The 12581-nt window shown below is 40.9% G+C and overlaps 1 protein-coding gene across 1 annotated transcript in view; it reads left to right on the top strand.

Annotated features, from left to right (window-relative positions):
* PARD3B (par-3 family cell polarity regulator beta) overlaps window positions 1-12581 on the top strand; it is a 923861-nt gene that overhangs the window by 525489 nt on the left and 385791 nt on the right. Inside the window, 2 exon segments of the mRNA XM_032480017.1 lie at window positions 5825-5995; window positions 10192-10324. Of these exon segments, the coding sequence (XP_032335908.1) occupies window positions 5825-5995; window positions 10192-10324 (304 nt within the window).

The raw sequence follows: 12581 nt of genomic DNA, 5'->3' as shown, positions 1-12581 counted from the left end.
CTGTTGTTTGAAAATGAAGTTAAATGATTGCAATCTGGAATGCAAGGCTCTTTCTAGGTTGAATCCCCCCCCCCCAAAAAAATACGGTAAGCAGATGTTGTCATAGAGTGATTTGAGCACCTTGAGAAAGATTTGTTCAGAGCAGTCCTCTCCCTCAGTCAGGTGCTGTCTTGCCTGGAGCCCCACCCTACTCCAAGGAAATGCTGCTCTGTGGTCTGAAGTCAAGCTTTGGGGTTTGGGCCCTGAGCGTTGACGATAACCCAGAAGGCTTCACCAAGGGCCGCATTAGAAACAGGCAGAGGCAGGAGCCAACATCTGGTTGTGATTAATCCTCTCAGCACCCTGGCCTAATGCAGACTGGCCTTGGGCCTCAGCCAATTACTCCTGGGTTAGGCAGCCCACTCCCTCACGCCTGCTCATGTTTTGCTGAGGCTAGTTCTTTGCCGTGGCTTCCTTCTCTTCCCTCGATGTTCATCAAAACTTCAGAGGCAAAAGGGCCTTACCAAACACTGCCCTGAAGAGGTAGATTAAGCCTTGCCCCGTCACCAGTAATCAGGGCAGAGGCACAGCAAGGACTGAACACCCAGTTCACTGAGAAATCACAGATAAGCTTCAGTTGGCACATAAAACATTCTACAAAGCACATGACTGCTCCCCCAATACGAAGACTTATGTGGTCCACATGTGCAGTTGTGGAGAAACCATCGTGTAAATATTTATTTTTAAGAGGTGAGAATCTGTAGCTTTTATTAAATTCTCAGAGGAATCTAAGAGCCCATAAAGATCCAGAATCACTAGCAAAGTGGTTGAAAACATGGACTTCAGCATGGCCCAGACCTAGTGCAAATTTGCTTTTAAATGTGTGACTTGTACAATGCACTTAACTTGCCTGGTCCTTGGTTTCTTCTTTTACAAAAGGGGAGCCGTAGTCCCCCGTGTGTAGGGTTGTCCTAAGGATAAAGTTGTCGAGTGCATATAAAAGGTTGAGCCCAATGACTCCACAAAGGAGAAACCCTTTAAATAACAATATCCATCGATCACTGTAGTACCTTTTGTCATCTCTAGAACTCTATTTTGGAAGCAGCAAAGCACAGTGGGTACATACCTGCGTCAGACAGGTAGACCTGGCCATGGCAGTATTCTTTGACAGATCACTTCATTTCTCTGAACCTCCATTTTCCCATCTCTTGAACAGTGGAGAGCAGTGCTTGTATCACAGGGTTGTTATAAGAAATGAACGAAAACATATGCAAAATATTTGCACAAGGACTGGCCTGTGTCAGGTGTTCCGTGAAAGGGGGTGTGATACTCAGACATCTTGTCTCCTAGTCTGCTCTTCCACCAGCACAAGAACCAGGTTAGGGCTGATGAGATTTGAAGCCGTCCCAGGGCATGGCAGAGACCTAAATCTCATACCAGTTTCTATTTGTCCTATTGTGCCTTGAGGAAGCTATTTTTTTCTTTACTCTGTTCTCCTTCCTCTTTTTCTTATTTTTCTTCCTCTTTGGGAACTTCCTTTACTCCCTCCTAGCTCGAGGATGGATAGAGTTGGTTGTGGGGGTTGCCGAAGGTAAGGAGTATAGTTGTGGTCTTTTTGGTTAGGGGTCTGATGGCCATAAAGTGGGAAGGAAAGTGTCCTCGTTCAGGCTGCTATGACAGAGTGCCGTAGACTGGGTAGCTTTTAAACAACAGAAATGTATTCCTCACAGTCCTGGAGTCTGAAGTCCAAGATCAAGGCGCTGCAGATTCAGTGTCTGTTGAGAGGCTCCTTGCTGGTTAATAGACACCTGTTTTCTTGCTATAACCCCATATGGCTGAGAGGACAGGAGATCTCTCCTTCTGATCTCTTTTATAAGGGCACTAAATAAATACCTTCTGAATGGTATTGGGGGTTAAGATCTCAACTTATGAATTTGGGGAAAAGACAAACATTCAGACCATAGCAGAAAGGGCATTTTTTTTCCTTTAACAAATGCAAGAATGATCCTAGATCATTAACAATCATCGTAGAATTAGGGTGATGAAATAAATTTCCTAGAGAAAATAAATATCCTAGCATTACTGAGAAATACCCCTGGATAGTTGAATTGACTTATGTAAAATCAGTTGATGAGAGTTACCATTTTCCTGCCTAAGAATTTACTTAAATAGAATATTAATAGAAAAAATAAGACCATGAAAAACTATTTTTCTGGGTCAAAATTATACCAGAGTAGAATAGACATACACAATTTTGAGGGATCTTTGATGAGTTGGACTTCATGGAATCAATTTCATTTTAGATCAAGATTAGACTTAGGGGTGTGTGTGTGTGTGTGTGTGTGTGTGTGTGTTTGTGTAGCCAGATGGGTAAGCAGTCCCCATCCCCACTCCACCCCTTACAGCTTTATTTCTTGCCCTGCCATCCCTCAGTGTAGTCTCCCACCTCCATGTCTTCTATCATCTGGTTTGGCTTTCATACAAGATTCTCTTCCAGAAAATATCTGGTGGCATATTGTCTTCTCTGGATTTGAAAGTCTTTTTTCTTGAAGCATTGTCCCTTTAGAGACCAGTCATTGTCATCTATGGAGAACACAGAATGGTTAGTGAATAGGGACCACTGAGAAGTCAGGACTCGGGCTGTTCAGATCCAGCTCTGACCTTAACTAGCTGAGCAAGTTCTAATCCAAGTGGGAGTGCCTTCTCTCTCTCTTTCTCTCTTTTTAAATTATAGCTGATATACAATGTTGTGTTAGTTTCAGGTATACAGCAAAGTGATTCAGTTATATATATGTATATATTCTTTTTCAGATTCTTTGCCATTATAGGTTATCATAAGGTATTGAATATAGTTCCCTGTGCTATACGGTAGGCCCTGGTTGGTTATCTGTTGTCTGTGTGATAGTGTATATATGTTAATCCCAAACTCCTAATTTATCTTCCCCCCACCCTTTCCTCTTTGGCAACCATAATTTTGTTTTCTATGTCTGCGAGTCTGTTTCTGAGGAGTGCAATAAATTGTTTCTCATCCTCTTTGGGCATCACATTATTTATTTATAAACAAAAGAGGCTAGACCACATGATCTCTCAAGGACCCTTCCAGCTCTAAATTCGGTGATTATATTCTAAATGTTAGGACAATGCAGTGCTTACTGGCACCACCATGAATGGAATTACCCATCATTTATCTTCTAAAGGAAAAGTAAAAATAGCAACAGAGCAGCCAAGCTTAAAAATGAGAGTATGTGGATTTCTATCACACCTGCAGTTCTCCAGTGATGCTTGTGAATGTGAATGTCTTCTAAAAAAAAAAAAAATCCTGCCTGTCCTGGGATGAGCTGACCTGCTTTTTTGTTTTGGACTTGGATGCAGCAAACGTGTCCTACTTCAACGTAGTTCCACATGCTTGAGACTGGGAAGTAGCTGAAAATAAAAGTTTGTGCTTAAGATTCATTGGTGAGAGATTATTTTAGGTTTTAAAAAAGTGTTTTCCTACATCTCCCTGTCTCTTATTTACCTCTTCACTTGTCCCGTACTTCACAGAGAAGGTTCCCAGTGGGATCTCGCTCAGAGTTCGTTCCCTCGGTTCTAGACGTACCCGTTAAGTTTTCATCTCTCTTCTTCCTCTGCTAGAGGATGAGGTGTCCTGCCAAACTGAGCTTCTCCAGGTCCAGCACTAGACCTCGTTTCCTGTTAACAGAGCTGGGATCCTGATCCAACTCTCCTGCTCCCTCCTCCTCTTTAAAAACCACACGCTGGTTTCCAGTCCTCCTAAAAAGATGCGCAGTGACCCTCCCAACTTTCTCAAGATGCAGCCCAGTCGTCCTCCTTCCATTAAACACCATGAAAGAACAGAATAATTGCTGGAGTAAAGTGTCTCACTTCACTTGACGCAGCCATTATGGTTGTCTCACCGTGAGATAAGGGAAGTGAAGTGTTTCCTCTCTTGTTTGGCCTTTTCTGTAAAGCTCATTTCCAATTTCACTCTGAATCGGGGTAAAGGTTAAGTGGAGTGGGAAAACACGAGGAAGGGAGAGGACGTTAGGCTCTGTCGAGGCAGTGCATGCAGACGCTTTACAGCTGGATGCTACCCCCTTCTCATCCCCTCAGGCCCATCCCCACGCCCTGCCATCTCAGCTTTGTTCATTGAACAGCGTACACTCCTTTGGGTGGCCTCCAGCACCTGCGTGGCCAACACCCTGTCCAGTGGGAATCATGTGCAGTGCGTCCCCACGAAGGCAGCAGCTCTGCCGAGCAGCTTTCCCCACTCCCCCTCTCCCCGCTGTCGGCAGAGGGACTTCCTCAGACCATCTGCTGCTGCATTAGTCAAAGTTTATCAACTTGTCCACAGGGCTGCTCTCCCCAGAGCTGTCTGGCTGGTCCTATTGTTCATTGTACGTCTGTTTTTCTCATTTCTTCGGGAAGTCTCTCTTTTTTTTTTCCCTTTTATATTTCATTCTGTTAATTTGACCATGGATCCCAGATACTTCTAACTGCAAAAACTCTTGAGTATTTCCCTTTGCCTGTTTTAGTGTTGCACAACTGTAGTCTACAGACAGATAACAAACGGAGAACGAGCAGAAAAACTGAAGAGCCACGGTTCGTGAGACTTGAACTTAAGTCTGTTTAGCTCTGACTTCCTTTGTGATCTGAGCCAAGTTACATCACTTGCCTGCCTCGGTGTCTTTATTTGTAAAGAAAAAGGCAAGAGTAAAAGCATTGATCTGCTTAACTTCTTGAGTTTTGTGGGAACAAGAGATAATCTATGGAAAAACTGTTCTGCACGCCCACTGGTATTTCTGTTAAGTTTATTAGCAGCAGTGCTGGCATCGTAATGTTCCTAAAACTGCATCTGTGCCGCACAGCGAGAAATCTCCACCCTCGTGTAAAACAGGTATGACGCGTGTGCCTAACCTGACTGTCAGTGTTTGCAGCATTTTTTCCTTCCAGGCTGCATGCTGGGAGTCACGCTGTGCTCCCCTCCAGTTCTTCTGTAGGAAGGGCTGGCATCTCAGTTTGCTTAGTTACTGCTTCAGATGCCAGCTTGGGAGAGACTTCTAGCTGAAGATGACTAGTGTCTCGCAGTGATTTAGACTAGAATCCAGGCCGCCCATCTGCAAGCCCAGGTTCCGTGTGCTCTTTGCTGTATGGTGTTCCTTCCTGCACGTGCTGGTGAAAGTACTCATCGGTCAGAGCCTCTGCACAAAACAGTCCCCTCTGCCAAGCGTTCCTGCCAGACGGCATCATAGCAGGTTAGTCCTGCATCACACACCTCTGTGTTCTTTTGCCAACTAGCAACTTTTTGCTTGTGTTAGAGAACATTACGTGAGATTTTTTTTTTTTTTCTCAGCACTGTTCAGTAGAGCTAGCAACAATATCTGGGAGACACATTTCTCCTGTCAAGCACGCAACCTTTAAGCGTGATCTCTCTCTGTGCCTGAAAATGCAAGCCCATGTTTCCAGTGATAGGACCACTTCCTTTTGCCTCCAAATCCCCTCTCCTTGAGTCAGCAGTGTGGTCACTGCCAGAGCAAATGGCAGAATCAGGCTAGGCTGGCTTATTTAGCAGAGATTTAGGTAAGGCACCTTATACAAATGTTTAAATTACTGCAGTTCAAGACTCTAAGATTTCTAAAATACGCTTCCACACAGTTCATTATTGTTAGTATTTGTGACAATTTGATGAAGTCCAGGGCCTTTTGCTGCCATAGAAAATAAATCCTTGCTAATAGCTGAATTTGGTTTTTCTTTTTTTCGTTATAAACTTGACCTTTTCCCTGAAACAGCCACATGTCATCACCATGCTTTTCTCCATTTAACACTCTTTTTCTTTCCTCTGCCCTAGGATGGCCGTCTGCGGATGAATGACCAGCTGATTGCAGTTAATGGGGAATCTCTTTTGGGAAAGTCTAACCACGAAGCTATGGAAACACTCCGGCGATCAATGTCCATGGAAGGGAACATACGAGGGATGATCCAGTTGGTGATTCTGAGGAGACCAGAGAGACCAGTGGAGGTAATGCAAATCGTCATTTCCCCCAGCAGAGTGCCCAGACAGCCACCAGAGCATGGCAGCTTCCATCACTAGTGCAGTAGCTAGACTCGTCCGGATTCTGAAATCGGAAAAATATGCCCAAGGGGTGCTCAGATGAATATCTGTGGCAAGCAGGTGGTTGTGTATTTTAGGTATAACTAGAAGGTGTAAAAAATGTGCATATAAATGCAGTAATTTATCCAGTGCAACAAGTCCATATATTCTAGTTCTTCCCCCCAGGAATTTCTAGAGCTCTGGACTTCATGAATAGGTCTTACTTACATAGCAAAGCATTAAAACATAGAACATGTTATATATTTTTTGAGTGATGTGCTAACAGTGTCCATACTTTAGAAAGTTTTTAACCAGATGTGTACAGTTCTTAATGTGCAGGTTATTATAATGTAATTAGTGTTCTCTGTTTGCCCCCAAGATGTATACCTGGGTAATATAGATCTAGGACTTAACTGATTTAAAATTTGATCTGTTAAGCAAACTTTACCTTTCATTTTATTAAATAAATGTTTTTAAATAGTTTTGCAATCTCTTATCATGTTACTTTATGGATTTTTAAATGTAAGGAATATTTTTACTTACCCGTGAAATGTAAGCTTAAAATAGTCTTGAATGCTGATATCCCTAAACATTTCGTTACAAACAATTATTATATTTATATTACATACTTATATCCTTATATAAATACATTATTTTATTTGTCATAAATATGAAGTTTTCCTAAAACACTATTTTCTCCTATTAAATGCGCCTTAAAATTATTTTAAGAAAAGGTAAGAAGAAAAATTGATAATAGGAGTTAAGGAAAACATTAGTGAATCACACATTTATTTTCTAAGGACAGATGATGTTTGTGTAATACAGTAATATGCAGACTTAAAACAGAATGCTATTAAAAATAAACTAATATAAAATATTTGTTTTAATAATACATTCAACTTAAAATTTTTAAAAATGTAAGGATTTTCAAATTAAGAATAGAAAGTAGTTGGAGCTCAGAGTGGTTAAAAGGTGGGGCTCTAGAGTTTGGGATTACTTGAGTTAAAATCCCAGGTTGTCCATTTCCTGGCTCTGTAGACATACAGAGTTGAGTGCTCAGTACTTGGTGATAGCAGTTCTATTGTCTGTTTTATCCATTGATACATCCTTACTTCCCAGCACCTAGTAGACACTTACTAAATATTGTTGTGTGAAGGAATAAAAGTTTCATCTGAGACCTACTGCATCTGAGAGTATCTAAGCTGAAGTAGTAAACATATGAACTATATCTTACTTTGTTACATTATCAGCTGTTGGAAGGGAATAATGGTACCTTTTTACTGTTCTGAACATAACCTTGTAAATGTTAAATAAATGTAAATTGGCCAATTACTGGAGACTATATATAATGAGCCAACTCGTTTCCCACATTTGTGTCTGCTTAAGTGACAGAGAGGCTGCCATGAATATTTAATGGATTTACTTGTGTACATAGTCATAAAACTCTCATCTCTTGCTTGCTACCATGAGAGAACTGGCTTCTTTCTGGATGAATCTGGTTGTTACTCTGGAGCCCTACATGTCCATGGAACCCCGTTGTTGGAGGCGGGTGTGAAGGATGGCCTGCGGGCCCAAGTCACCCCTTCCCATGCATCTGTGTTTTAGATCTCCCTTAAGACTTCTTGGAGCAAAGATACTTCGTCTAATAGAAAAGTCTGGATTACTCTGCTCTAGAGTTTCATATCTGTGCAAATAGCAAAAAGAAAAAGAATGAAAAAGAAAAATGAATGTGGTTGCTTAAAGAGTCGCCTCCCCACCCTCACCTTCCCTCGTTTTACATCTCTTTAAAATCTATGAATGCTTTGTGGATAGGTGTTTTTTGTTTTGACTCATCAAGTTGAGACACTTTATTATTTGCATTCTACTTTACTTCAGATGTTTTCATTTTAATTATCACATTCTGGTCTGGGTTGACAATAACTCCATCAGAAGAAAGTACTAAAATTTTAGTTCCTTACCGCTCCTCAGGGGTGTCTGATTAATGTAGTTCATTGGGGAATCTATTGGGAATAAGAAATGGGACAAAAAGCAGTTTTTATGAGGACATTTCAACAAGATCTGTTTTTAGTTTCCCTAATATTTACATGCTTTCCACGGGGGATGAGCAGGCCCTTGGCTCTCAGAGCCAGCGAGAATCTCTATGGCACCCGTGAAGATTAAAGAGTGTTTTTTCATGTAAAGACAGAAGCCTAATATACAGCTAATCTTTATTAAATTGGAAAAAAAAAATCTGTAGCTATTTGATCTCCCAAATCTGTTTTACTGTGTCAAAGCATATGCTGTGTGCTCGTGTTTCTGGAGAATTCTCTTGTGGAACAGCGATCACCCTCAGGTACAATAAAAAGGATCCGTAACCTAGAAAAAGGCCTCAGCACGGCTCATACATTCAGGGAAATCAATTAGTTAGATTTGGGAAGAATACCAAAATGGTTACTTGAACATTATATTGATATCAAAAAAAAAAAAACAAACCATGAAGGCGCTACTTAAGTAAAGTCAAAATATATCGTTGTTGGGGTATTTTCCCACATTACCCAGATGTACAAGATACGTAAACAGTTTTGATGAGGACCTCGTGAAGAATGCATAATGAGCCCTTGATTGAATCAGAATCATTTTAAACAGAAACATGTTTTTCAAAGGATGAGCTTGAAGTTCAATTGTAATTCTATTTGAGCCTAGAGACTTGGTATTAAAAAATGGGTTATGACCTGCTTTTTTTTTTCCTTTCCCCAAAACATTTCCCTCCCCGCTGTAAGCTCAGCTTGGTGGCAGCAGAATATGTTTAAAAATCCATTATGTTTTTTATTGGCCAGGACACTAATGGGGAGCCCCGTGACAGCTCTATTTTACGGGCTGAATACTTTAATTAGGCTGGTTACTGATCACTTGTTGGGATATCGATTGTGTCATTTATCAAAGAGCTGGGGAAAATTTTTTTGTTGTTCCTGTTGTTGTTGTTAAACCAGAGCACTTGACTATGCAAGGTAAGTCCTACCTCCCAGCCTGCCAGGGCTCTAGCTGCGATTCGGGGCTAGTCTGCACCCGAATGGTTGACTAACGGGACAGGGGCAAAGGGTAACACTGGGGGAGGAGAAGGTGTGATAAGCCTTGACAAAAAGTTCAAGAACTTTCAGCAGCTGAAAACATTTTAATTATGAAGACTGCTTGCATTGAATGTTTTAAATATTTTGTTTAACTAGCAGGAGACTGAATTTTTGTAACTAAAGAGGAAAGTATAAATCAAATGCATTGTTTGGGCCAAATGCTCTTTTTCGGAAGGAAAGCGCTTTGAGGAGCAGATCTATGTTTTTTAACTACTTCTTTAAAATCTGTTAGGAAGGTGCTTAATACGGGCGAGCGCACGGCCCAGTTCTCTGTGCCTCAGTCCTCGAGAGCAGGAACCAGACCTCTCTGCAGTCGGCCCTCTCCTCTTGGCTCTTCAGCACCTGTGGACTGTGGCTTGTGCGGGTGTCACTGTGGATATAGCAGTTTTAAGGAAACTGTGAATTTTTTACAGACTGTCAAAAATCAAAATAGAAGGGGGAAATATGGGGTAGGGGGAGAGGAAAAAGAAATCACAGGAGAACCACTGTCGGGCGTGGTCACAGCAGCTTGTTTTAGCTCCTGGCCAAAAGGTCCGGTGTCTGCAGTGGGACACACTCATGGCATTTCAGTGGCAAACCTGCCTTGGTTCTGACTTGTCCTCGAGCATATGCACTCAATTGCCAAGGGGGAGAGAGAGAGGAACCAGCTGGTTGGCAGAGAAACACCCTTGGCATGAAGTGTAATCTTATGTTGACACTGCCACAAGCTGTACTCCCAGATGGAAGAAGATTTGAAAGAAGCCAGTTGTAAGTGGCGGGAAAGAATAATAAAGTTAATCCTCTTTTGTGTTGGCTATCGGCACTCCTAATCCTTCACACCACAGTGTCAGTATTTTTTATCTTGTATTCAAAGATGTTTTAACTGATAGGGCCATTTTGATTTTCCACAGTTGAGGACTTAGGTGCAATAGATTCTTGAAAGATTATTCATGAATTCATCATTCTTTCACTTTGCTTCCACTGACCAAGTTGGGACATATTTAAAAAGCCAATGTAATACTTATTTTCATCCTTTAGGAGCAGGCAGAGTGCGGGGCACTTTCTAAGCCATGCTTTGAGAACTGTCAAAACGCTACAACCACCTCCAGGAGAAATGATAACAGTGCACTGCATCCATTGGGCACTTACAGTCCACAAGACAGACCCAAAGGTAAGATTCCATCCATTTTCGTCTACTGCAAGTGGTGTCAGAAAACACGAGAGTGTTTGTTGGTTGGTTTGTTTGTTTCTAAAGGAACAAAGGGGAATTAATTAGACTAAGTGCAGACTTTGTTACTGTGAGTCATGAACACAGAAATGGGTGGGAGAGCTGACTCACAAGTTGTGAAGCAGATTCCTGGCATTGCCTCCAGTCTAAGTGACAGTTTCTTTGCTTGCTGCCCCAAACACTGAGGGTTATGTTTAAAACAAACCACGCCTGGAGAAAGAAAACGGCAAACTGTTATTTTTTCAAACAATCTGTTAATATTCGAAGTTACCAAGTGTAAATAACTGCTAACCTTACAAAATAGATGGTGTAGTATTAAACCATAAAATGGTCATAACACAGTTCACAGATTTATGCTTGCTTCCAAGTGCAGTAAACACCATGAACTGAGACCAAGATGTGATGGTTGGAATGTTCCCATACTGTCTCCCTACTCGGTCTTTCCTCGTTACCTTGTATGGATCACATTTTTGAGTAGAGTTCTACGTGTAAAAAAACGAATTTTCTTCAAAAATTATACTTTAGGTCGCCAACAAAGTCTTTATTTCCCCGCATCTCCTTTCTTTGGTTACCTTCATTTTTTTGGACTGCAAAAGCAATTGATAACCATTACGGAAAATTAAGAGAAAAGCTATAAAGAGAAAATTTAATGTTACTCGTATTTATGTCTCTTAAAAATACTGATCAGTAACATTATGTATATAATTCAACTTTTTCCTTCATGTAGATATGTGCACATAAAATGAAATGAAAATGAAATATACTGTATATAATGTTTAAGAACTTTTTAAAAATTAATAGCACATTATGAACATCTTTCTGTGCCATTGAATGTTCTGCAGGCTCTCATTCAGCCGTCTGTTGAGAGGAGATGCTGTTTACGTGCTCAATTCCTTGTTTACACTTATGAGGCCACCAAAATTTAGCTACGTGGAACAGTTTCTGAACTCTGAGACTTGTTAATCTGAGGTTCCTCTAGAATTAAATTGTTTCATCAGAATTTTTTCCTCTGAATTCCTCCATTTCAGTGAGAGGAGCAACAGCTGTGACCATTTATTAAATGTGGACTGTCTGTGAGATACTGTGTTAAGCAGTTTATACGCACACTCAGAGTGGGGAATATTATTCTCCTCATTTTACAGATGCAGAAATAGTCAGAGAGGAGGGTAAGTTACTAACCCAAGACCGTATGCTAATCACTGCAGAACCTGCAGACAGCCCCTGTCTCTCTGACTCAAGTTCATTCCCTAAACCACGGCGTGGGCCCTGTCTTACACTGGCCTCTTAAAACTGTTGAAGTCCTTTCATCTGATGCTAAGAATGTCCATTAGAAGCTGACTTGACTTTATGTCAGATAAAGACACAGTCAGTATCAGGGAAAAAAAAAAAAAGAAAGAAAGAAATAGTGTATCTTTTCTCATCTTAATAAAATTAAAAATGTTCTTGACAGAAGCAAGATCTCCTGAGCCCTTCAGTCACAATAGCAGGAGAACCTGGAGAAGGAACAAAAAGTTTTTTTTCCACACTAGAAGAGCCTTCTCTGGAACTTCAAGAGAACTAGTTAAAGGGTACACTTAGGAAAAAAAAGTTTAAATAATAAAGTCCACTCAAGACACACGATAAAAATAAAATGCAGTGATACTTTGGAGCTTCAGTAGAATGTTGAGAGTGTGTATTTCCACTGAAGAATTTGAGTCATTTAGGCACAGAACCACTGGGAAGTTCTGTCTCTCCCCTTTCTCCTAAGTCATACATCTGTGATCCACAAGGTCCCTGTTACACTTCTTCCTCCCACCTTGATTTTCTAAGGTAACAACAAAAATCCAGTTCTTCTGATTTATATCTTAAAAAGCACTTTTTCATTTCTTTGTGGATCTGTGATACAATCCTCAGTTGTAAGAATTAGGCCTATCCAAAATGTGAAACAACCCAAGTGTCCAATAACAGATGAATGGATAAACAAAATGTGGTATATCTGTACAATGGAATATTATTTAGCCAGGAAAAGAAGTTCTGATATATGCCACAACATGGATGAACTCTGAAAACATTATGTTTAGTCAAATTAGCCAGACACAGAAAGATAACCACTGTGTGACTCCCCTTATATGAAATATCTAAAAGAGGCAATTTCATAGAAACAGTAGATTAGAGGTTACCAGGGACTGGGGGTGAGGAGAATGGGAAGCGACTGCTTAAT

This window comes from Camelus ferus, chromosome 5 (assembly GCF_009834535.1).
Source record: "Camelus ferus isolate YT-003-E chromosome 5, BCGSAC_Cfer_1.0, whole genome shotgun sequence".
Classification (NCBI taxonomy): domain Eukaryota; kingdom Metazoa; phylum Chordata; class Mammalia; order Artiodactyla; family Camelidae; genus Camelus; species Camelus ferus.
This window is presented reverse-complemented; position numbering and strand designations above follow the sequence as displayed.